This window comes from Chelon labrosus, assembly GCF_963514085.1.
Source record: "Chelon labrosus genome assembly, chromosome: 4".
Taxonomy (NCBI): Eukaryota; Metazoa; Chordata; class Actinopteri; order Mugiliformes; family Mugilidae; genus Chelon; species Chelon labrosus.
The window spans coordinates 18,833,778-18,858,108 of record NC_140340.1 but is presented as its reverse complement, the minus strand read 5'-3'; the positions used below and the strand labels follow the sequence as shown (position 1 = coordinate 18,858,108).

Below are 24,331 nucleotides of genomic sequence, written 5' to 3'. Positions count from 1 at the left end.
TGAGCGCACGGCTACATTGTGTCACTGCTTTGTTCAAGTAATAGACCACAGTTAGTTCTCTCTTACAGAGAGGCGAATATAATGAGCCCCCCTGCTGATAGGGGGAATATTGGACCATCTCTCAGGCTAGTAAATATGGGGAGACAGTTTGAACAAATGATTACTTCTTTCTTTGATGTCTCATGTGTCTGACTAACCAGAGATCGAGGAGAAAACAAGCACGTACATTTTTAGGTTTTCAGATGAAGTGTCTGATGATACCCTGAAAGCAGTTTTTTACACTTGAAGGAATCAAGGGTTTTCAAGTTTCAGATGTCTCTCTGTTTTCTTTCTCTTTCAGAATGATGTGAAGATCACTTAAGAAGGACGAGATCACACTTCAGCTCATCTTTTGCAGTGCAGTCCCGCTACTTGCTGACACACAACCCCATTTGTCTGAGCGCGATATTTTTCAGAGCCCTGTGGGGATGGGAACGTGCTCAGATAAAGGATGGACTTACTGGGGCCTCACTAAAGGTCACCGTCCCCTAAAGGTCATGTCATCGCCCCTGGCACTGTGGCTATTGACTCTAATATCTGTGAATCAAAAGACGACTCTTGGACAGACTCTGAACACGTTTCAATCAGAGAGGAGGGAGTGGTCGCTGAACCACCTGACAGTGCATCAGTCTACTGGGGCTCTGTACATTGGCGCTGTCAACCGAATCTACAAGTTGTCAGCTAATCTCACCCTGCTGGTGTCTCATGATACGGGGCCAGAGTATGACAACAAAGCATGCTACCCTCCACTGATTGTCCAGCCCTGTTCTGAACCTTTGGCATCTACTGACAATGTTAACAAACTGTTGCTCATCGACTACTCTCACAACCGGCTGCTGGCCTGTGGAAGTCTCTACCAGGGTGTCTGTAAACTCATGAGGTTGGATGATTTGTTCATCCTCGTGGAGCCCACGCATAAGAAAGAACACTACCTGTCCAGTGACAACCAGACAGGGACGATGTTCGGGGTTGTTGTTCCCTCTCAGGGTCAGGATGCGACTCTGTACATCGGCACAGCTGTCGGTGGCAAACAGGACTACTTTCCAACTATCTCCAGTCGTAAGCTGCCTCGAGACCCAGAATCCTCTGCCATGCTGGACTACGAGCTTCACACTGACTTTGTTTCTTCTCTCATCAAAATCCCCTCAGACACACTCGCTCTTGTCCCACACTTCGACATCTACTACATCTATGGCTTTGCTAGTGGCAGCTTTGTCTACTTTATGACTGTCCAGCCGGAGACTCCAGAGAACGGGATGCCCGCGGGAGGCTCCCCTGGTGATCTGTTTTACACATCTCGCATCATCCGCCTCTGCAAAGGTGACAAGAAGTTCCACTCTTATGTGTCACTTCCTGTGGGGTGCATACACAGAGGCGAGGAGTACCGTCTATTGCAGGCGGCATACCTGTCCAAGGCCGGCAGGGTTCTGGCTAAGTCGCTCAACATCAGCGCTCAAGAGGACGTGCTCTTTGCCGTGTTCTCCAAGGGACAGAAGCAGTACCACGACCCTCCAGATCACTCTGCAGTCTGCATCTTTACCATCCAAGACATCAACACACGCATTAAAGAGCGCCTGCAGTCCTGCTATCAGGGAGAGGGCAACCTGGAGCTGCACTGGCTGCTGGGAAAGGACGTGCAGTGTACCAAAGCGGTGGGTGGACTGTAGAAAGAAAGGCTCTGAAAAAGCCAATGATTTGCACCTTGTAACAAACAATCAGCTATGAAAGCCCCATGCTAGTGAGCGGCAATGATATAGACATATGCAAACTTAGCCCTTTGATTACCCTACAACTGTGATTGCAGCCTAAATAGTTGATGGGAAGGCAGCCTATGCTATGCTGAAGACACCTTTCAGGTTTCAGGATCCCATGAGAGGAGAAGAGCTCGAGGAGATTAATTTCACAATGCTAATCAGAGGAGTTTTGTATAGAGCTTTGATTTCATTCAGGGGTTTGGGCACTGACACCCGCCTCCTACTCCTCCCCCTTCTCTAGCACCCTCTCTCCCCATCTCCTTTCCTCTGGTTCTTGTCGCTGTCAGCGCTATTTGAACCCTCTGAGACCTGTTCTTTATCTTGAGAAAAGGGCTTTCTTGTAAATGTCCAAGTCGGCGCCTTTGTGAAAGCTATAATTCTGCATAATGAGCGGCTTTCACAGAAACAAGTTGAAAGTGAACCATGAAAACAATGATATTCATCACATAAATTGCTCTGGTGATTCCCAACATGTAGTCGACTTTGATTCCACCATGCTATCAAACAAATAGGTTGTGATGTTGTTCATAAAAGCAACTGAAGGAGAAAAGAGATACATAATAAGTCGATAATTAAGTCTCACTGTGCAGTTAACTAAAGTGCTTTAGATCTAAGCTGAAGTCTAAATGAAACACGATCGTTTGTTTTCAGATGTCATTAGATTGTTCGTTTCTTTGGTTAAAAGTTTAATTACTCAGTGAAAGACGATCAGCCAAGTGGGCCTAGGGGTCCAGTAGGATTTGTTTGAGGTCAGTACTGATATCAGAAGTGTTCCTCGATGGATCAAGATACAAAAACCGAAATGGCTGTATTCTGTGGCATTATTGAAACGTACATACATACACATTTTACAACCTGACCAAGTACTTGTGTAATACTTGTGTACGACAAAAGGGACAACGTCTTCAGCCAGACCGACAACTCTGTATTACTGTACATAGACAGTTGGGTGCTTTAGAGTAAATGTTGTCAGCACGCTTACGTACTCACATTAAAAATACTTAATTTGATTAAATTTAACAATTACCTTAAGAATTGTGCATGCACATCTGATGTTGATAGAAAGTAAATATGTTTTGAAGAATTTGGGCATAACCAAAAGTAAAATTTTCAAGAGTAAGGTTTTGAGCAGGATGCCAGAATCTCTAAAGTTAATAGGATGAATTATAAATATGTTATGACCGTCCAAGCTTGCAAGAGCTTTCACTCAGAAAAAAATTAACCTGCAAGCCCGATGTCTGTTTAAAAGTTTGTGAAAACAGTATATTTTAAGTAACTTCCATGGATTAGTGATGAAAACCTTGCGGATTTTGAACCAAAGTCATTAAGATCCATCCCTTTGGATATCTGCATCAAATCTAAACTGACAGTCCATCCAAATGTTGTGAAGACATTGCCCTAAAAACCAAAAGTGTCAATCTGAAGCTCCACAAGGGCATCAGCAAAGTCATTAGCATTCATCCACAGGCGACTACGAATGTCTGCATAAAAAATAATGGTATTCTAGCCAACAACTGTAAAAAAAAAAAAAAAAAAAGTCAGTCTTATCCCAAGTGAAACAACTGACCTACGGTTATATTACAATCCCCACTCTAAAAACAGCAAATGTGTCACCACCAATATAAAAGTGTTTCTAATGCTCATGTTCAGGGATTACCTTAGGTAAACTTCAGTAGCAGAGGTTCAGACTGGCAGTTTTTCAGGCAGTCAGCTGCTAAAACAAACGACAGATATCCACATGTGTACAATATTTGGGGTCCTGACAGAGAGCTTAATTCTAAAAATAATCCATTTTTATTCGTTTCATTAACAAGACTGGAGGTCGGGTGAACGAAGAGTAAGAGCAGAGTGGGGTGAGATATGCTTGTTTACGCTGAGCTCACTTCACTCATCACGTTCAGTAAAGCTCAGGCACATTGTACGTTGAAAGAGAAAGCCTGGTAAGGGCTAATATGTGCATAAGAAGCAGGGGATGTGAAGTAAGAAATTAGCTGCCCTAAAAAGGTAGATTTAGATACTAAGTGACAGGCAATTAGTAAAGGTTTGAGGTGCATGTTCGTAGATGCAATAGGACTACTAAGCATGCAGCTCTCTTTGATGCTTAATCAAAACCTGACATCTCTTGTGCTGTGTGTTTGTGTGATGTCGGATCAAGCGATCTAAAAATCACAGAAACGGGCGCAAAATACACAGCGTCTCCCGTGTTTGCCATGAGTAATTAGTCTGCTCCGCAAATTTGCCTGCTCCGAGGCTTGTTGAGAAACGCAGCAGCCCAAACCCTTTTGAAGTAACAATTTTTAACCCTGAAAATTGTGCACTTAATGCATGTTAGGCTTAGCAGAAGTCAGTCTGAGTTCTCTTCCCGTATTCACACGTGTCTACAGTGATCTCAGTCAGTTTCTAGCCCCAACTTACACTCCTCACCCTCTCTCAGTACCACTACATCCACACTTTCTATCCGTCATACTGACTGCTCCCTCCTTTCACCCTTTCTGCTTTTTTATCCCTCTCTTCTTTCACCTCTTCTCCTACACATCCACTCACAAAACACACCTTTCTGCCTTTATTGTCTTAATTCCTTCACTCAAGTAACCTCCGTCTCTCCACACAGCCGGTTCCCATCGATGATCACTTCTGCGGCCTGGATATAAACCAACCCCTGGGGGGCTCTCAGCTGGTGTCAGGTCGGACAGTGTTCACTGAGAGCAGGGACAGGCTGACCTCTGTCACGTCTTACGTCTACAGCGGACACAGTGTGGTCTTCCTGGGCACCAGGAGTGGACGGCTGAAGAAGGTGAGAGCAGATACCCTGACAGTCACCAACAAACATGAGAGACTTCAGTCTGCCAAACTGAAATCATGCAGGGGTTGTTTATTTGTTTACAGCGAATTGCTAATTCTCAAGAGATGAAACCAGATCTTCCTGATGGTGTATCTCGCATTACTCATCTACTCAAAACACAACAGTAGTTTCTTGGAGCTGCTGTTGGTGGTCCATCGGCATCTGTGCCTCCTCTGACAGCTTTAGATTAAATGTCATTTAGAAGTGTATCCCCACACCTTTGAATCAGCATCTAAATATTAGATTTCACCATATGCATATTCTCCGGATCGGCTATTTCTTCAATCAAGTAGTAAGTGTGAATATTATCCTCCTACAGAGTCAGAAAGCCACTTAGCTGCATTCAAGCAAAACTGGTGTCAAGAGTGGACAAGTACTTTAAAGGACAAGTTGTTTAAAGACAACTCAGTCACAGCCTAGCTATTAGTGTTTCCATTTTACTTAAATATGAAGTCAGCATGAAAAATGTATGGCTGCAACAATGCATCAATGTAATCGATTAGGTCGCAACGTTTACATTCATCTACACATAAGATGGGAGTTCTATAAACCCAGATCTATTAAAATGTTGATGCTTTACAAGAATGGAATGAGCATCTCAACCGAGAACATCTGCCGGCTGTCCAACCTCAAAACTACAAGACAGCAGCATTGGTATTAGGACTATTACACTGAATTTTGTCTGATTCTTGGTTTCCTCAGTCTCAGTTCCTAGGAGTTGTCCTAATCTGTTGTTCTGACAGAAAAAAATAACTCAATTAAGACTCCCTAGTGCAGATGCTAATGGCTAGAATATCATCAGTGCTTTCCAGGACATTAGCAAGTTTGAAGTAGTTCGATGAGGCAAAACATTATGACCACCTTCCTAATATTGTGTAGGTCTCCCTTGTGCCTCCAAAACAGTTGTGACTCATCAGAGAATGGACATGGGTCTTCTGAGGGTGTCCTGTGGTGTCTGGCAACAGACTTTTGTTAGTGGGGGCTTTGGGTTGAGGGGAGGGTCCTCTGTGGATCAGGCTTGTTCCAGTTCCTCCCACAGATACTTGATCAGTTTGGGATCTAGGGAATTTGGAGGCCAGGTCAACACCTTGTGCTGTTTTTCATGTTTTTTGAGTTATTCCCAAACTGTTTTTGTGTGTGCGTCTGTGTCAGGCTGCATCATGCTGGGGATGGCTGCTGCCATCAAAGAGTGTCATTGCTATGGGGTGGCAGAACATTGCATTGTCTATGTCTATTGTCTATGTTATTTACTTCTCCTGTCAGTATTTTTAATGTTGCGCCTGATCGGTGTAAATCGAAAGGATGTAGACATCACACTGTAAGTAGGTGTGTACTTTTTGTAGATACATAATACATGCATTTCTAAATACAATCAGCACAAGCCATGAAAATTAAGTCATAATCGACACCATGTATTCTAATTAATGACACCATAACACAAACAACATGTTACCTAAGTAGGTCTACACTGAATAAATCTTAACTTTTGTAGATTTATCCAAAAAATAGCAGATTGGATCAGTTGAAAAAAAAAAAAAGATTGTTGCTGCAGCTCTAATGTGTATGGAACAACATTACCCAACCTCTTAGATGCACAAGTTCAGTCTGATTATTACACAATGTAAAAAAAATAACCTTTGACCATCATTCTGAGGAACTGACAACAAAATCTGACAATTCAACGTCAAAGATGGGCTCCAGAGATTCAGAGATCAAGTTTCCGAGCAACACACTATGAAACGAATAGTTTCATAGCTGCATCTGCACGTCCCATTGTACAAATTGATAGCATCTTTTCGTTAGACCCTCCCAGTCATGTGAACGTTTGTGTTGCTCAGTTTTTAACTAAAAAGCTCCAGGCTCAAGACACGACGGCATCACGTTTGACAGCAGGTTTATACATCAAAGCTCCCTCCAGCTGTGTCACCACGTAATCTGAGCAATTTAGGCGGCTGTTTTGTAACAAAGGTTCCAGGCGTAGTAAGACTGCATGACAAATAAACTGATCGGAGAAAATCGGAGAAGTGCTCCTTAAACTCTGTGAAACATCGACAACAAGCATCATTTATGCACCAGAGAAATACATCTTCCTTACTGTTTTTGTCTTACCTCCACTGAAATGAAATAATGCCCCTTAATCCATTAACATAAATGCATGCAATAATCTGCTCAATTAATGATCTAATTAGCATAACTGGTTGTGTTGAGTATATCGTGGTGATTATGGCGAGGCATTATGCAGCTGAACAAAGGTACAGTAATCATGCAGCACTACATCTTGTGCTTCAGCCTTTAGACTGGCACTCTTAGTGGAGAACAAATTGATGTAAATCTCCATCCCTGACTACTTGAGCCAAAACTGAAGCATGCGTCTGTTCCTTCACTGCCTTTGTATTAATGGAAAGTAACAGGGCATTATGCTGCTGTAGTGGCTCTTGTTTAACTGTGTCCTGGTGGATGTTGGTTTGAATGGCTTTTAGCATTACAAATGACTTAAAAGACCACTTCAGTGGTTTGGAACATCACCTCAACATGAATTTTTACATTTAGAAACATAATTAGATGTCAGTGTTCTCTGTATGTTGTCGTCGGTTCATGTCATTCTCTAAATCCCAAAGACAACACAATTATTTCCAAGTATATTTTACTTGTCTAACGCGCGTTTTCTTTGCTTCACAGCCTTTTTCCAAGTCCGGTTTTCAGAGTCTGTCTCGTGTTTCTCAGAGACCGATTTAAATTTTCCTTTATTAGGTATAAGCTTGGTAAGATGATAGAGTTTTATTATTCATGAACTGAAATGACTAACAAGTATTGCCCCTGTGCATACCTGATTATTCCTCTGTGACAACAAACTCAGCCCAAAAACTATTAACAACACATAATTGAGCCACGCTGTAACACTGGGCGACGTGTTCCAAATAACAATGAACGTGGGCTCTGTCGGTTATTTTCACTCATTCGACTCACAGTGCTCACGCTCCCATATGTTGCTCACTAACACACTGGAACTGCAGCTGGAAACATCCCGCGACAAATCCATTTTTTGTGCGTGTTCTGAGTAACATTTGCTAAGAACTACTTTACCAAGCCGTTTTAGGAAAATCCTGAACCATCTTTAAAAATGAAAATATTTATTGGTTTCATAAGATTTAAGGAAATAGGAATAAAACGGGCTGAGATTTACAGACACACTGAGTCTGACATGTTAGTTTCTGAAATTTTCACTGGAATTGTTGGAACGTCACTAGCGTTAAAATTTAATTTAAGTATTCTTTGTTACTAAATAAAAAAAAATGTTGTCAGTGGTTACGTACTGGCTTATCCGGTTATTATTTTGTTATTGTGCTGCAATCACAAAAGGATCCCTAAGCACCCGCAGTACCAGCTGCCATGCCAAAAATAAAAAGCAGAACTTGAGCTAACTGCTCTCACGCTAAGCTGCCGATGGCGTTAGCACCGCTCTGATAAGTGCCGGCGGAAAAACTACGTTGTACTTTAACAAAATTCATTCCTCCTCAGTGACAGTAAACACAACACATGGGCCAACTAATAACTGTGTGACATAATTAAAGCTCAGCAAGATATTCAAGGCGGAAGAAGAGCTTATAATAGAGCTGCCAGAAACTCGCTCTCAGGGCCATAAGTGTGCTTCTAGTGACAGTCAGTGTTGCGGATACAATGAACGTTCAGACGGGCATAATGCACATTTCCCAACAGTCTCTCCTGAAAGACATAGATGGTGTTGCAAATGTTTGTGTATTACAAACTGACAAAGTAGGCAAGTAAAGCATGAAAAAAGAAGGTTCAAATCTGCAGATTATATTCTGAATTAATCAATTTAGACACTAATATACCAGAAAACAGCTTGATTTATCAAATCAACAGTCCAAATGGTAACTATAATCAATTTAAAGCTTTTAATTATATTGAGAATGTAAAAGCAATTGGCACACCAATGCCAACGGTCTGCTATTAGTTATGTTGGGCTGTCGGTGAGCCCTAGTTTCTGCGATGTGTCCTGCACCATTGGCACTAGTTGTACCACTGTTATTGGCGTTACAGCCAATTCAGCATGTTGAATCGGAATGAGTCAGTCATAGAGATTACTCTTTACACACTATCTTACACTGACTGGCTGTTCATCTTAGCAAACCAATGCACGAGAGGAGAAACAGAGGTGACAAAGCTTAACAACCAAAACCTCTGGTTTTACACTTTCCTCTAATCTGAACGTTTAAATTCACAAATATTTTCACAGCAGCATGAACGTATGGAATGGATTAAGGAGAGGTCAGCACTGTACAACAATTCATATAGCTCTTTCTTGCTTCCTAGTCTTCCAGCTAATAATGGCTCTTCCAGTTTTCCCATTTGGATGAATAATACAGACAACTGCCAGCCGCTGGTATGTGCCACCTGGCCAATGGCTGAAGTCTGTGGTGTTTACAAGTGGAAGGTTTTTAGTCCAGACACAAGTGACATCCTTGTCAGCCTTGAATGCCGCTAGTTCAGTGCGTCCATAAGAGTGAAAAACTGTTAGTGTTGCTAAACCATTGCTTAGAAAACAGCTTCTATTGCACAAATTGCTTTGAATACAAATTGCTTTGACTACTATAGAATCTCTTGCATCAGGCCCTTAAACAGAGTGACCTCTTTCTGAGAGGTTCATGAAGTGGATGAGTCAACTCATTGTCCATCATTTCTCATTTTAAGTGTGTACTGTAATGCTTTATTATAATCAAGTTCCTATAAGGCTCAGTCTCAGAGCTGACTGGATTGACTTGGGAGGACTGCAGGCTCTGCTTACTGTACAGTCGTACAGTAAGCAGCTGACTGAGGAAATGTGTGAGAGGACTGTTGTGACATTAGCCCGGGGGCCTCAGTCTTATGAGGAGCAATCTGTCTGACACACACACACACACATGCTCATGCGGGTCCAGACTGGGGGTGCAGATAGCATCACTGCAGCTCTTTCATTTGATGAGCCATCGGGGAGAAAGACACGATAGCCTGACAGTAAGAGAGACAGAGAGAGAAAGTGAAAACAGCCAGGCAGTGTGAAACAAAGACAGAAGAACAGCCAAGGGGGGAAAAAATGAACGCAGGGGAAGAAAGACAGTGATATTAAGTTAAAAGCAAACAAATAAAAAGAGAAATTAAGACGTAGAAACACAGTGGAAAAAGTACATTTGTACCGGATATGAGAAGTAAGTGTGAGAAGATTTGGGTGGTCACTAGGAGAAGTCCATTATTACTGCCATTAAGTGCAGACTGTCTAAAGGCTATAGTTCGTCATTACTCTGACAAAACGTGCAGCCATGATTCAGACTCCCAGGAGCCTCTGAGGAACACAGGGTCACTTCTCCAATCCTACTCCATCACCCACAAATGGACAGGCGCGGTGGAAATGGGGCATGACAATAAATGCCATCCGCAGATCAGTCCGGCAGCAGGGTCACTGCAAGGGTCAAACCTGAAGCAGAAAGGGTGAAACCAGGGGTGAAAGGTGACAGGAATGACCAACTGTCTCACTATCCAGGCTCCCCGCAGCATATGGATTTCTCGATTAGTCTTCTCCCGTTCTGGATACAACAGGACATTTCTATCATCATCAGCCACAGCTTTGTTGCCTTAGATGGTTGATTTTAGATGAGTAATATGACCCTGTGGGTACCTCTGTCTGATTACAAAGGGGGCTTTTACACTTAGCATGATGTAAGCTAATGAGGTGAATCTGGGTAAAAGTCATTATCGCTTACTGATACTTATTTAAATGCGTTTCGGTCTCAAGGCAGGGGGTGTAGGTACATGCAAGTTTCACTGTTAGCAAAAGCCAGTAAAGGCAAGATTAACAATTCATTCACTTCTCTCACATCGGGGTTTAAACAATTCATTGCTACAATGAAGCACATCTGAGTTTAGTGGGTCTAGAATAAGACTACAGAACGAATCTGAGCAAGCTCGACAAAGACTGTCCCTGAGCTCACAAACCCGCCAGCAGACAATGTGAAACAATCTACGATTTCATCTGCCTATTCTGAACATTTCGTGTCTGTTTATCACGTCCACATTACGCATTTCCTGAATAGCAGTCACTGACAACAAAGCCTCTGTGCTACTGCAGCCTAGCAAGTAAGTAAATAGGTAAGGCACTGCGAAATGACAGTATATCTTTGCTTACCCTGTGGCAGCGTTAAACACATGTGTTAAGTGGAATTGATTTTTTTTGACGAAATGCTTCTGCAGAGCACGGTAATGCCAAAAGGACTGGATGCTCCTCTGACATACTGAGCGCATTAACACGATTGTCAGTAGCAAGACATTTGTAGTGTGTTTAGAGCGTATCTGAGTTTGGGGGAAATCAATGATGTCACAGCATGGAGAATTGATAGTAATATTTTATGATTAGTATCTTAAATGTGTGCCAGAAGACAGCTGACAAGCATCACAGATTTAATCCTTGAGTAAGCCAGTGATGCCTTCACTGTTCAGTCATTGCAAGAAACTACCTCACGTGATTTGAAGGATGCATTACGGAGCGTTGAGCACAATATAAACGGCACATTACCTCAGTGGCTGCAGCTACTCAGCGGCAGTATTTCCCTAGAAATGGTTGAAAATGTTAAGCGCACGGCAAATAAAACCTAAGTCAAATACTCTCATGTGCAAATAGTGGATTCATTACGGCTTATTGAGGGAGCTGACCGGGTGGGGAAATTCTCCAGTGCATGGCTAAATGACTTGAACTTTTCAAAGTCACGGTCTGTAAGGGAGGCCAGGAAAGGAAGATTTAGTGATTGAAATCATTAGAATGGAGTTTCAGAGGAGGGGTGGGGCGGCGCTGGCAGAATAGGTGTGTTTGAGGCTAAACTGAAAGGATTTTCATAACTGCATGAAGGGAGCTGGACCTGAGGGTAAAAGTCTTCGGAGTGGATAACCGTTCGACGTCACAGTGCAGCCGAAAAAGTAGATGGTATTACGTGAGGCAATTTTGTGATAACACAGAAAGGTCTCCATCTCTCTGCTTTTCCTGACTGACTTTCATTGAGCAGCTCCATCTTTCCCACTCCTTCTTTTCTTTCTCCTTCTCGGTCACACAAATTGAAACATACGAGAGGACTGTGACTGCACTGCGGTCAGGAAAATGAAGACCATACGGATATCATGAATTGTTCCACTGTCCCCCTCCCACCGCTTTTGTTGGGCCATGGGAACCTGACAAACAATGAGAATGATTGGAGGGACGGGGGCTGCACAGAGGAGGACAGGAAACAGTGAGCAGGAAATCATGTCCTCAAGGAGAGAGAAAAGAAGAGAACATGCACAGACGGAGAGGAGACTGTGGTCAAGTTGCTGAAAATTTGGTATGAAGGCCTGGAAGCTTGCCATGCAGCTGAAGGTTGAGTCAAACAGAAAATCTGGCAGCTGCAACTGAAACGTTTTCAACAATTACCCTCAAAAACGCACGCACTTACATGGCTTGACCTCTCTTCCGAGCCAGTTGCTAATCAGGTTTAGGTATACACTTGCCAACTTACAGCGCATCTAGTGGCTGTGATGAATACGCCTCTCTTTGTGACTGTGGTTAACAGGATGGCCGAATGATTAGTCGTCTCCACCTCGGTGTCACTCTTTGTTTTCATTAGCCCCTGCAGCTCAGAGCTGTCCTGAGCTTCATCTCTTTAGCATTCACAGAGCCGTGATGGATATATGGGCTAATCAATGCACACTCTCCTCGGCTGTCATCCGCAATTGGACCATATGCCCAGCCACTCAACCTTAAAGGTGGACAGTTGTCTGGCCCTTATGTCACTGCATGCCCCGTGTCACAACACTGAGTCAAGCCTTGGAGCATCCGCTGTGAATTCTGTGCCAAAGTCTGTCCTGCTTACAGTCTGTGTACATCTCCTTTAGATCTAGTCTTGCGTGCATTTTCATTCTGTGTCCATTTTCTGATTTATGGAAGATGTAAGTGGGGCTTTCTGCAAAACTTTGATTACTTTTGATGTTTTTTGCAAGGAAACAATTCTTTACTTAAAATCAGATGTTTGAATGCGGGAGGTCTACTCACTGATTTCCAGCATAATGTCACAAGTTTGTTGTAGAACAAACGCACCAGCCCTCATGTGTAGTTCAAAGTACGTCAGGCAGGCGGGTCTTTAGGGACAGACAAAACCGTCTTGTGTGGCAGATTGGGAATGATTGGCTGAACAGACTGCTCCTAGCCTCCTGGGTCACCATCCATATGTTTAGGTTAACTGGGCACAGACTGGCCAGCCATATATGGGCACAATTTCTATCTCAAGTTTAGACGTCCATTACCACATAAACATGGCAATCATCCGCTGCACGGGGTTTTCCAATCTGCAGCAATAAACAGAGATTTAGCAACATTGATATGTATACTTTGTCTGCTTCAAAATCATCGTCTCAAATCAATCCCATATGTAAATACTCAAGGAGAGAGATTTGGGTGATTATATTTCTCAGTGTCTGGCAGATTTACAGTGGAGCCAGCCTGGCCCAAGCCAAGTGACATCTTATTGTTTTCTTTGGCTCTGACAGGATAAGAGTGCAGTCTAGCATTTAAAACACATACCCATCCACGGGAAAGTGAGGCGTTTTTTTATTTTTTTTGTTAAGAGCTTATGGTCTCAGGTTGCATATCTGTTTGTGGAAGCCAAATTAAGCCGGGTTGTTTATAACCATCACAGGTTCTGCTAGGGAATTTCAGCAGCAGGAAGGATATTGCTGTTATTCGCTTAAATATTATTCATGGGTTAAATATATATTCTCGTCAGCTGACGCTGGGAAGAGAATGAAATGAGAGGCAGTGAGGTCATATGTGGTATTAATGGAAAATCAGTATAGTTCTTCTGTTACATGACACTGACCACACAGGAAGGTGGACAAAAGAGATTTACAGAAATTTTTGGAAACTCTACAGTCCTTTGTTTGTTGACCTTAAAGCAAAGTCCTAACTAATACACACCCGGCCCGGTCACATATGCAGGGTGGATCAGATCTACTATCTTACAGCTTAATATAATCAGAAAGATTTGAGACGGACTGAAATCGTTCTAGCACTCCGTCCTAGACAGCAGTCAGCAGACGTAACAATGAAGTCAGACAGAAATGAGCCGTTCTCTTTGCTTCATTAAAGCGACGAGAAAAGAAATTTAAACATATAGAGACTGCCGTGAGCTTTCGGAGCGTGTTTATGATCCCTGCTCAGTGAAATTGCTAAATGGAGTGACAGAGTTAAATCCTATTTGCAACAGCCAACTGAAACTATATTTAAACGGAGGTGTATTAAATGTCATCTTCTTCCGAATACTTCAGAACAACAAACACCGTAGATTGCACAAGATGTATTGTTACATATGCTTTTGACATTAAAAGATAGTGTATCGATCAAACACGCACACAACCTGAAGCTACAAATATAACAACCAACTGAAGAACAAATGCTCAGTGTGTATTTATTGTATTGTTTGCATGCCTGTGTGCGTAGGTATGCAGTATGTGTGCGAGTGTAGCTTTGTGTGTCACTTCCAACAAGCAGGTTCATTATAAAACCAATTAAACCCGCCTAACTCTCATTATGGAGCTGCAGGGCTTAAGGAGAGATTGAGGACCTGTTGTACTCCCTGAGGGCTTCTTCCTGGTCAGCCTCGGTTTAGATGATAAAACCACGTTTAAATCCGCTGAAATCAAACACCGCAGTTCCGTCAAGACGGGTCAGTACTTTGTCTGAGCTCATCCCTGTATCCAAGGCCCTTGGTCAGTCTCATCATACCCGAATGGAATCATACACGTCCTGGGATCTGTCCTCTAAATGGTTGCTTTTTGATATTTTCCCCAACATCGTTTCACCACAAAAACGATTACATTCTCTGGTTTCTAACTGCTCTATTTATGAAAAGAGGAGTGTGGGAAAAAAAAATGTAAACTGGCTCCATTACTGTGTGGGATTGCAGTATGGAAGAGGAGGAATGGGATAAAGAAAAGTGGAATGAGCAAGAGAAGGAAACAGAAGAGAAAAAAGGCAATGAGCGTGATAGAGAAAGAAGCTTAGTCGTGAGATAAATCTGTCTTTGAAATAATTATTTAAAGGATGAGACTGTGCAGAGCGTCAAGATAATAACAGTCTGGCAGGTGAGACACAGACTCTGTCCTCTTGTGATCTGGAATCAAGAGACGTCCCATGTCACTATTGCACTTGTTACTTTGGTGTTATATTATGAAGAAGATGGTGCAATCTCCTCGCCTCAGCCCCCCAAATATGTACCCGCCCAACACACACGCTTTAGTGTGTGTATCTCCTCTCTCCCTTCCTCATTTCTGGTTCGCAGAGCTGATGGTTGCAGAGGCACAGCTGTCTCTAAGGTGGAGGCGAGATTGATTGATGAAGTTTTGGTGCCCGGGGGATCCAATCATGTAATCAGTTTGTATTGATTGACTGTCCCCATTGAGAGACTGCCGAGGCTCTGCCGCCATGTGTGCGAGCTAGACTTGGCACATGTTCAAAATCTTCTGCAGTCAAATTTGATTTGGGGCGGCGAGGTCGCCTAAATCCACGCGTCGCGATGCATGCAGGGAAGCTTGGCACAATCGCACTGCAGACGTTTCGAAACGTTCTCGATTCCAGTTCGTCATTATCCAGCGTTTATTTTAATTATTACAACTGAGAAATAAATTCAGCTTTACTGTAATTGCATCACATGGTTAATGATCCAATCTCACTGGAATTTTTAAAATGGTTTCGACCTGGGTTTGGATAGCTAATGAGGATTTTTTTTTTTCTCTCTCAAGCTTTCATGCTTTATTCAGACTTTGCTCACTTCTTTCACATTTCTGACTTATATTTCAAGTGCCAAGCTATCATTACTGTATGATGCAATTTGTATCTGTCATGCACCAACAGAAAAAGATGGGCTGTGTGAGTGCAAATTACGATATTGCAGTGAGATAAAAAAAAAAATAAGGGGCTGCACTAGAGACAAAGACAAGGACATTTTTGTGACAAATAAATTAGATTTAAACACTTTCATTATGTAGTGAGCACTAGTAGGAAGTTCATATTGACAATAATAAGGATTTTGTTCAGCTTAAGGCTTTACAAGCATTTTCATGTCTAAACAAGGCTGCCTTTTGACAGCCTTAACATCAGTAAGCCACTACCTACAAAGACAGACCAGCTTATTTGTTTGCATTACTGAAACGGCACGTTGTTTGTAGCCAGAGGTGGGAGAAGAGAATTCAAAAACCCCTCACTGGTGGGCATCTGTTCTTCATGCTTGTATTTAATGAGGCCCAAAAGATTTCTGTCGGAAAGTCACTCCAAAGTTAAATTAAGGCTGAGATTGCTGAACACGTTTTCAAAATCAGCTGAATCCCAGCTTTAACCTCGGGGTGAATGTGGGTCAGAGTCACAACGGCCAGTTGGACTACTGAATGAGTAGCAGCTGATCCTCTCTCCCCTCAGTGTCACAGCTGACCATGAATATATCAATTTTACTGTCGGTAATGACGACTCTTTCAGAGCTACTGCGCACCACCACAAGTCAAGAATGTGCTGCTGCATGTAGTAAAGTAAACTAAGTCAAAGCATCCACATTATTATATCCATTGCAAACACCCACACCCAGGTTGTTGTGTAAGCTTTCAGTCACATGTTAGGAAATCATAGGATACTGCTGAGTGAAAACCAAACTAAGCTGGGACACAGACATTTGGGAAATTTGCTTATTTGCTGTCTGAGGGACAGATAAGAAGATCAACACCAATTTCATCTCTGCAAAATCCAGCTCTGTGTTGTGTTTAGCACAAAGATTGAAAGCAGAGGGACACAGATACTGTGGGCCGAGCTACAATAACTAAAGCCACTTTTAAATATTTTATGTAGCAATAAAATTCAAGAGTAATAGATTGGAGCTATAGTATTTACTGACCAACAGCTTACAGTTTGTCTAAAAGTCTGTACTCTAACTCGATACAACATGTCTTTTGAGAACTGCTAGAATCGGTTTTCTTCAGTGTCTCCTCCAACATTTTTGTCCAGAACTCACATAGATTAAATTGTTATTGATCTTCTCATTTACTGTACCTCCCTTAGTAAAATCTTTAGTAAGTACATTAAATAAAATGTTCCAAAGTACAAGCTCTGCAAGTTTATTTTATCCTGCTTTTTAAAAAAAAAAAAAAATCATTGTTGTATATACTGTATTAGCCTGCGACGTATTGTTTCCAGTTGGAAACTATTTCGTTTCACTTCATTTACAAATGAACAAGTTGTTTTGTTTGTCATTTCACATAAGCAGCTCCTCCGTTAATGAGCCAATATACTAATGGATTGCTACATCGGCAGAGAGTTTATTTACAACTGATTAGCCATTATCAGATAAGTCTTTTTGTGGACACAGAACAAAATGTAAGTGGCTTGCGTGATTTACATTAGACATTTTGTACAAGTGGAGAAAGGGCTTGTTGTTGAAATCATTAGAAAGGTCATGATTCAACCTTAAATTCAGAAGATAAAAAAGGCTGGACATAAAACTGAAAGAAATATCTTGTCTTATTTTTTACAGAAGCGGTGTTTAAATACAAATACATGTGTGTAGTAATGATTCACTGTGTCCAGCACTGTGGAATTCATTGTCTTTTTACCTCTATGTCTCATGCAGATCAGGGTGGACAGTCCTCTGGAGGGAGGAGTGCTGTATGAGACAGTGACTGTGATGAAGGATAGCAGCCCCATCCTGAGAGACATGGCCTTCTCCCTGGACAGGAACTCTCTCTATGTCATGTCCGACAGTCAGGTGAGGAAACGCCCTTACTTTGGCGCTGCTGTCAAGCGACGGGGTGATATCGCAAGTGAACAAGGCACTGTATGCGTGTCATTAAACTTGGAGTCAAAAGGTCATTTTTATGTAAAAATGAACAGTATAGTAATATTTTAGCCAAGTTACAATGATAACCGTATTGAACAGTGACAAGAAAATTAGTTTCAAGCAACAAAAGTATTTTTTATTTCTAAAGATCCAGTTTGGATGTAATTTATTTATTTATTTATTGCAAAAAGAAATGTCTGTGTTGGGTCTGCACAGATACTAGGATTAGTGTGCAGTTTAGGAATTAGCAGCAAAACTGTTTTAAATCAAAAACATTAATTTATGATAAATTAATGCAATTTATTTGGAATCCTACCAGATAATAATTGTGACTTATCCCCAAAAACCAATATGGCATTTCACAAAGTGCATGTGTGCAGAAGAGATTGTTAAATACTGTATGTAGGGTGCGTGTAAAGGGATGGACCGCTGTTCTAATTACTTATCCATGCGAATCGACTTACAGCGCGCGCATCTTTTGTACATGATGTGTGCACACACATGCCCCACAGAAAACCATTGGCGGCTTTTTTTTTGTGTGGCAGTATCCCCCTGCCGTCCGCTCTTCACTTGGCCGGGCATCACAGATGTGAGCAGTTGTTGTTGTTGGACGATATTCTCTGCACTCATTGGAGATAAGAGTGAACAGTGGTAATCACTTTCAACTTCCATCAAGTGATTATTTTGCCGCCGCGCCATGCCACTGTGAAATGGGATTAGGTTTCAGTGTGGCCAAAATAAAAAAAACAATAAAAAAATAAAAAGCTCCTATCACTACCCTCAGCTGTCTTCTGACTGCTGGAATGAACTGAGTCAGAGTCACAGGACAGAGAAGCAAAGGGCACTGGGGCAACTGCAGTTGTATCAGTTATTTCAGAGTGGCTCAGACTCTCTGGGAGCTTGAAAAACAGTTCAAAAATCTATAAAAGCATCGTATTCAAGACAAAAAGGGATGTCATCTGAGGAAACAAGGGAGAATAGAGACGGTATTGTGCTGGGTACTGTCTTCTAAAACAAATCAAGGCAGCTCTTCGTTCTGTGTGATAGACTGGAAGAGACAGGGCATCACTTATTGATGAGCTTTGGTTGTTCAAGGAGAGACACATGCTTCCTTCAAGGAGATAGCCAGCTACTCTCTTCACATGGCCTACAGTGACGCACAACAACCAAGGAAAAACCAAACCCAGCTTGGCCAGGCATTTTCTCTCAATATTAGATCATCTTTGGCTTTGTAGCCCCCAGGAGCCGGGAGCATAAAGCCTTCCTCTTCCTGTCTCCATCTCCATCTCTGCTCAGCATTCCCTTCAGACTGTACCGCAGCTCGAGTAAGGAATCCCCCAGGGGGGTGGCTTTACTCACACATTTCCCACATTTCCAGTGGATCCCATAGATGAGAGATTCTTGGATTCCTGGGAGTCAAACAATACAGGAATGATGTGGAATGAGGAGCGAGGCACAGACAGATTTGGCTGAGATCAGCCGACCCTTGTGGAATAACAATGAGCCCCTCTGTCTCCTGCTGAGTGAAACACGCAGGGTTAGCATGAAGATGAAGAGTGAGGAGAAAAAGGAGAAAATCAGTGTGTATGTGTGTGGATATGTGTGTGTTTTTGTGTCCTCACTAAAACATCATTTGGGAGCCATTACTGATATGAACAAAAAAAAATATTCACAGCCGTTCATCTTTTTTTTCCTCACTGCGCCTTTAGTTTGATCATTTCTGAGAATAGAAAAAGCTCCGAATCCAAACACACAACCTCCCTGAATGTCACTCTCCTGTCTGTGAAGTGATGGCTAAAGCTTTAAACCTTAGAGAAGGGAGGAAACTGCTGCAGGGTTTTTCCAGGGCAATCTCTCCAAGTGCCACTCTGTAAAATCATTGCTTGAAATCCCACCCATCCACGTCTTTGTTTCGCTCTGCCTCTGTCTGCCTGCATTTCCTTTCTCACCTGTACATGAATTTACTCCACAGAGCAGTGCTCGTCACCGTTTCTCATCTGATGTGCCCCCACAGCTCAAGCCATTTACTTCTTTGCATCTGTGCGCATTCAACTATAACTGAGTGTAAATCAACATTATTGGTCCTGGAATAGTCTACTGTATATTTAGCCTTTCCCTTTCCAGTTGATTTAATTAGCATTAAAAAACATTACAACTATTTGTCAAGACTGTTAACTACATAACTGTTAAGGTGTTGCTGGCATTTGTAGTTGGTAGTGTACAGGTAGTTGTGACAATACCAGCCTGTAATCCTGAAATGAAATCTTATTTAAATTCAGTCTGTATCTCAGAATTATTTACGAACACCCCTGAACAACTCTAGACGTGCCTTGTGGGTTTGCCCCTGGTAGGGAATCACTGCTGTGCAGCGTGTGTGCTGAAAAAGCGATGAGAGAGGAATCGGAAAAATGTAGAACTACAACATACATTAGCTTCAATCAGAAAGGCCGTAGTGTTGTTTGCCATCCTATTTTTGTTTGTTTCACACTTTACATAGTGCGGAATTTAAAGAGAAATCTGCATTACAGTTTTTCGCATAGACATATAAGCTTTAGCCTCCTTGAAATGTTTGATGAACCCAACTTTGTTTTAGTATTTGGTATTACAATTTATCTCAAGGTTCTTTTCTATGTATTAATGTGTTTTAATGTAGTTTTTTTTTCCTAATAGTGGTTTTATGATAAAATCTGGACTTAAAGTAAAACTGAAATAAGTAATTAATGACAAAAATCGAAATAAATATCCTGCCTTTCTGAGTCCTAAATACACAAGCTGCTGGATATGACTCGAAATACCCAGCAGTCATGTGATACAAACAGTCTGTGGATTTTCCAGAGCAGGCTGAGGATATAGGACGACAGCATCACGGCGGACTAAAAGCATATCTGCTCATCTGACAGCATTCGTAAAGTTCCAGTAAATCCGGATGAAAGTGTTAAAGTGATAGCAAACTGGTTAGATGATAAGGTCATGCATTAGTGTAAGGGCATCCCAGATGTTGTGAAAAGATAGGGATTTTGTAATTCCCAAAGCTGAAAGAGTGGATCATCATTCGGCCCTGTCATGATACGAGGCCGAAAAGCATTCAGACCGAGATCTCGCCTCTAGGGAACTGAGGATTTTATATTGTTTTTTTTTTTGTGTGTGTGTGTGTGTGTGTGTGTTTGAAATGTGCTTGAAATGATCACTTTCTCCTGGAGAAACCAAGGTAAAAAAAAAAAAAGAGAGACCTTGATGAGAATTACTAAATACTCCGTCTGGTCATGAATGATTTATGAGGCATCTACAGTACGCTGAACATGAACTGAGAATGAAGGCTTAGCTCAGTGAACCACAGTTGTAGGAAGACAAGGATGCATATAAGCATTGTGGTGTGATGTAAGATTCTAAGTGCAATCTTTCCCGACATCAGGAACACATGCACAAAACTATAATTCAACAAACAGCTGAAATAAAAACCTAAACTCACCACCAGTACTTTAGATCCCATGGAGCCGCTTGGATGAGTGGTCAAATGTCTTCAAGTAAACTCAAGCTAGTCCAGTTTCCTTTGTTTAAGATATAACATAACCCGGATACCAGTGAATCGTCACAGACAATAGAGAGCTCAGCATTTCTTTCAGTTGTCTAGTAAAGAAGGCTATCTATGCTTTGAGATAAGCACACATCTGTTACATCACTTCACATGAGAAGCTGATCCTTTTTTGAACACAGCAAAGTTAAACAACAAAGAAAATTCAGATCCCATGAGAACTTACCAGAGAGGCAGCGCAGCTACTTGAGTCACTTAAACTACAGGTTTCTCGTATTTTTTCAATGATATCCACCAACACCTGCTTTTTAGGCGCAATCTCAGCTCTGTTCATCCTGTTTCCTGTCCAGCCATCTCTGAACTATTCGGCTGAGCTAGCTGTGTAGTGTTTTATTTATTTTTTTCTTTAGTTTACTGTATCACATCTACGTAGAGACTAGATGCAGCTTGCGCTCTTCTCACAATTGCAAATTTAGTTTCTTTACCAAAGTGATCTGCAAAGAAATTGTATTAATCCTATTTTTCATTATGACAGTTAAAGGGGAAATAATCTAACCCACATTTTTGCCATGTTAAGTGTTTTATTATGCACAGTATACTATAATGTGGGCTTTACTTGTGGCCAAGGAATTCAGATGCATGCAAATAACAGCAACAGCGTGATTTCATTTTCATTTCACTTCATTATTTGATGTGTGTCGTACCATTCTCCCGTGCCTGCATCACAACCGTTGCTATCCAGTTAAGGAAAAATGTAAAAATGCTTTCTTAAGACACAAAAATAATAACTGACAGGCAGTAGACTGCTATCGTTTTAGCACCAGATGAATATGAAACCCAAGGACAAGTCCATAGCTCTCTTGCTGTAAAGGTCACCCTGCCTAACGACCATGGACCTACTTTGTTAGTTTAGAAGAGCTCCGGTCCACAACCATTCATGGATTATTTCTACTGCGTCAGATAAGGACTTGGAGCCCTCGGCCCCTCCTGCACTTCAAAATCATTTTGCTAATGGAATGCACCGAATGGGTTCTGAACTGCTAGAAAAAAAAGAAGAGAAAGTTATTTCGTAGGGAGCAGCAGATAATCCATTTTGCGAAAAAACAGACCTGAGAGAGCACCCACTTATACTATCAAGTGCACCGGAGACACTCTAATCCATAATCCACTCTTCATTTGTGATTGCTTACATCAGGAAATTGCTTGCATCATATGTCCAGACCTGGAATAATAACTAAGTATAAAATAGCTGGGCTCAGGCTGCAGCTCCAACTGCTTTTGTATGGAGGGCCAGTGTTGGCCATGCAGCATCAGCCACTCTCACAGCAGCTAATAGGGAGTTAATGCTTTGACAGACATTCAAGCACTGGAAGTGGTGGCAGTAGAGTGCGTAGTTGCCCATCTGTCAGTAATGTGTTTTTGCTTGCGTGTGTTCCTGTGTGTGGTCACAGTGTAATGATCATCGCAGGAATCCACGAACCACCACAATTTCGTAGAGTTAGAAAATAATTTTTCAAAGAAAAGATAATGAGAATAATGCAGCGAAGATGCTTCTCAAATGATTGTGGTGGTGTCATTTCATGCTTTCTGACGTGAGAAAAAAACGCATGTGGGAAGAACCACAATACTGCTTGTAGCAAATTCAGTCAGCAGCTGGAAAAAGAATAAAATAGGGTTGTTTTCTACTGGGATGTTCTACTGTGTGAGCTGTGCTGAGGCTTTCGTATATTGCAAAATAGACAAAATGATGAAATGGGCTTTGCTCTCTCCTCGTCAGAATGTTTTAGTTGCATGCCTTCATTGACCTTATTTTCCTCCTGTGGCAGCCATTTTTAACTTTTGTCACCCGATTTAGAAACTTCTTTGCAAAGTAATTTCTGTGCAGGTCAGAGAAGGTGAAAGTCAGTTTTACTCAACTGTTCTTTTACTCAAATGTATGTTTTATGTGAAATTATGGATTATGCATATTCTAAATAATATGTATTTTGATCCTGTGAGCATATAATAGTATAGCATAGGATATGTATTGCAAGATCGTGTGCCATTTAGGCTGTGTGTGAAATATGATGCTATGGGGCAAAGCTCTACTTATGCAGAGGCTGTCAATTCAGTGGGCAGTCCTTAAATGTGGCCTCGACACACTGTGTGTTCCCATCGCAGAAAGAACGTGGTCACAAGCAGCACAGACCACCTCCAGCCGTAATGTGAATGATCAGATCTCAACAGGGTGTTCACACCTGGACTTTAAGCTGACCACTTGGGATTGCATGTTAATACCCGGTCTGATCTGGCCCTTTTTCATTTTCTCTACACAAAGACGCATGTGGCCTTTGTGATAACATTCAAGCCCTCTTTATCACACATTTGACTTGAGTCCCTAATTGTCTGGTAAAAACTAATTTTTTGGGCACTCTTCTGCTAGGAGAAAAATGCTTAAAATTAATGCAAACAACTGTGGCACAAATGTAAAATTGGGTAGCTAGAATAACTGTAGTACTTAAAATGCACACATGGATTAAGATCCATTAATAGGGTCTGTTTTTAGCAGGCTCGAGTTTACTGTTTGTATATTTGGAGTCCAGGTGGCTTCATGGTTTGTTCCCTTATTGGTTTTGTCGCATTTAATTAATAAATTATTTTTCTTTCTCTCTTCCTTTGTTTCCTGTCTGCATCACTGCTGTACAGTGAAGATAAAAGTGGCCAAAAAATTACTAACAAATTGTAAACAGGTCAACAACCAAATTGGGCTATACTTTCTCGAGTGTGCTATAAATTTAACATGGCTGCTACTGGATTCTTTTTGTTTAAAGGTTCCATCCGACCAAAACAGGAAAGGATACTCAATGACAGAACAGTGCAGTTTATAATTGCTCTATAAAAAACATTTCATTTCAAATGTTGAGCCATCCCACTATCTAACTCTTTGTGTCATTCCTCTGATTTAGGTGGCTCAGGTCCCTGTGGAGGCCTGTGAGCAGTACGGTACATGTGCTGAGTGTCTGAGCTCTGGTGACCCCCACTGTGGCTGGTGTGTCCTGTACAACATGTGAGTCTGTTCCCTCGATCTTCTCCCATGCTCTCTCTCTCTCACACATACACATTGAAGCCATGGGATCAAAACCTCAACGTTACTGTTTACCAAACAGCCTGTAGAAAGCTATGAATAAAGCTAAGCACATGGTTATATGATTTGTGGAGCTTGATATAACAGACGTATTGTTCTCCCTGGAGACCACCCTTATCAACAGCTGGCGGGGCAAACAGTCAACCA

General features: G+C 41.8%; 1 protein-coding gene across 1 annotated transcript in view; it reads left to right on the top strand.

The window, feature by feature from the left end:
• Positions 1-467: 467 nt before the first annotated feature.
• Positions 468-24,331, top strand: part of LOC311486776 (plexin-A2-like) — a gene marked incomplete at its 5' end in the record, with an annotated part of 62,091 nt that continues 38,227 nt past the window's right edge. Inside the window, 4 exons of the mRNA XM_084542774.1 lie at positions 468-1,691; positions 4,405-4,587; positions 17,322-17,456; positions 24,006-24,106. Of these exons, the coding sequence (XP_084398900.1) occupies positions 468-1,691; positions 4,405-4,587; positions 17,322-17,456; positions 24,006-24,106 (1,643 nt within the window). The remainder of the gene's footprint in view (positions 1,692-4,404; positions 4,588-17,321; positions 17,457-24,005; positions 24,107-24,331) is intronic.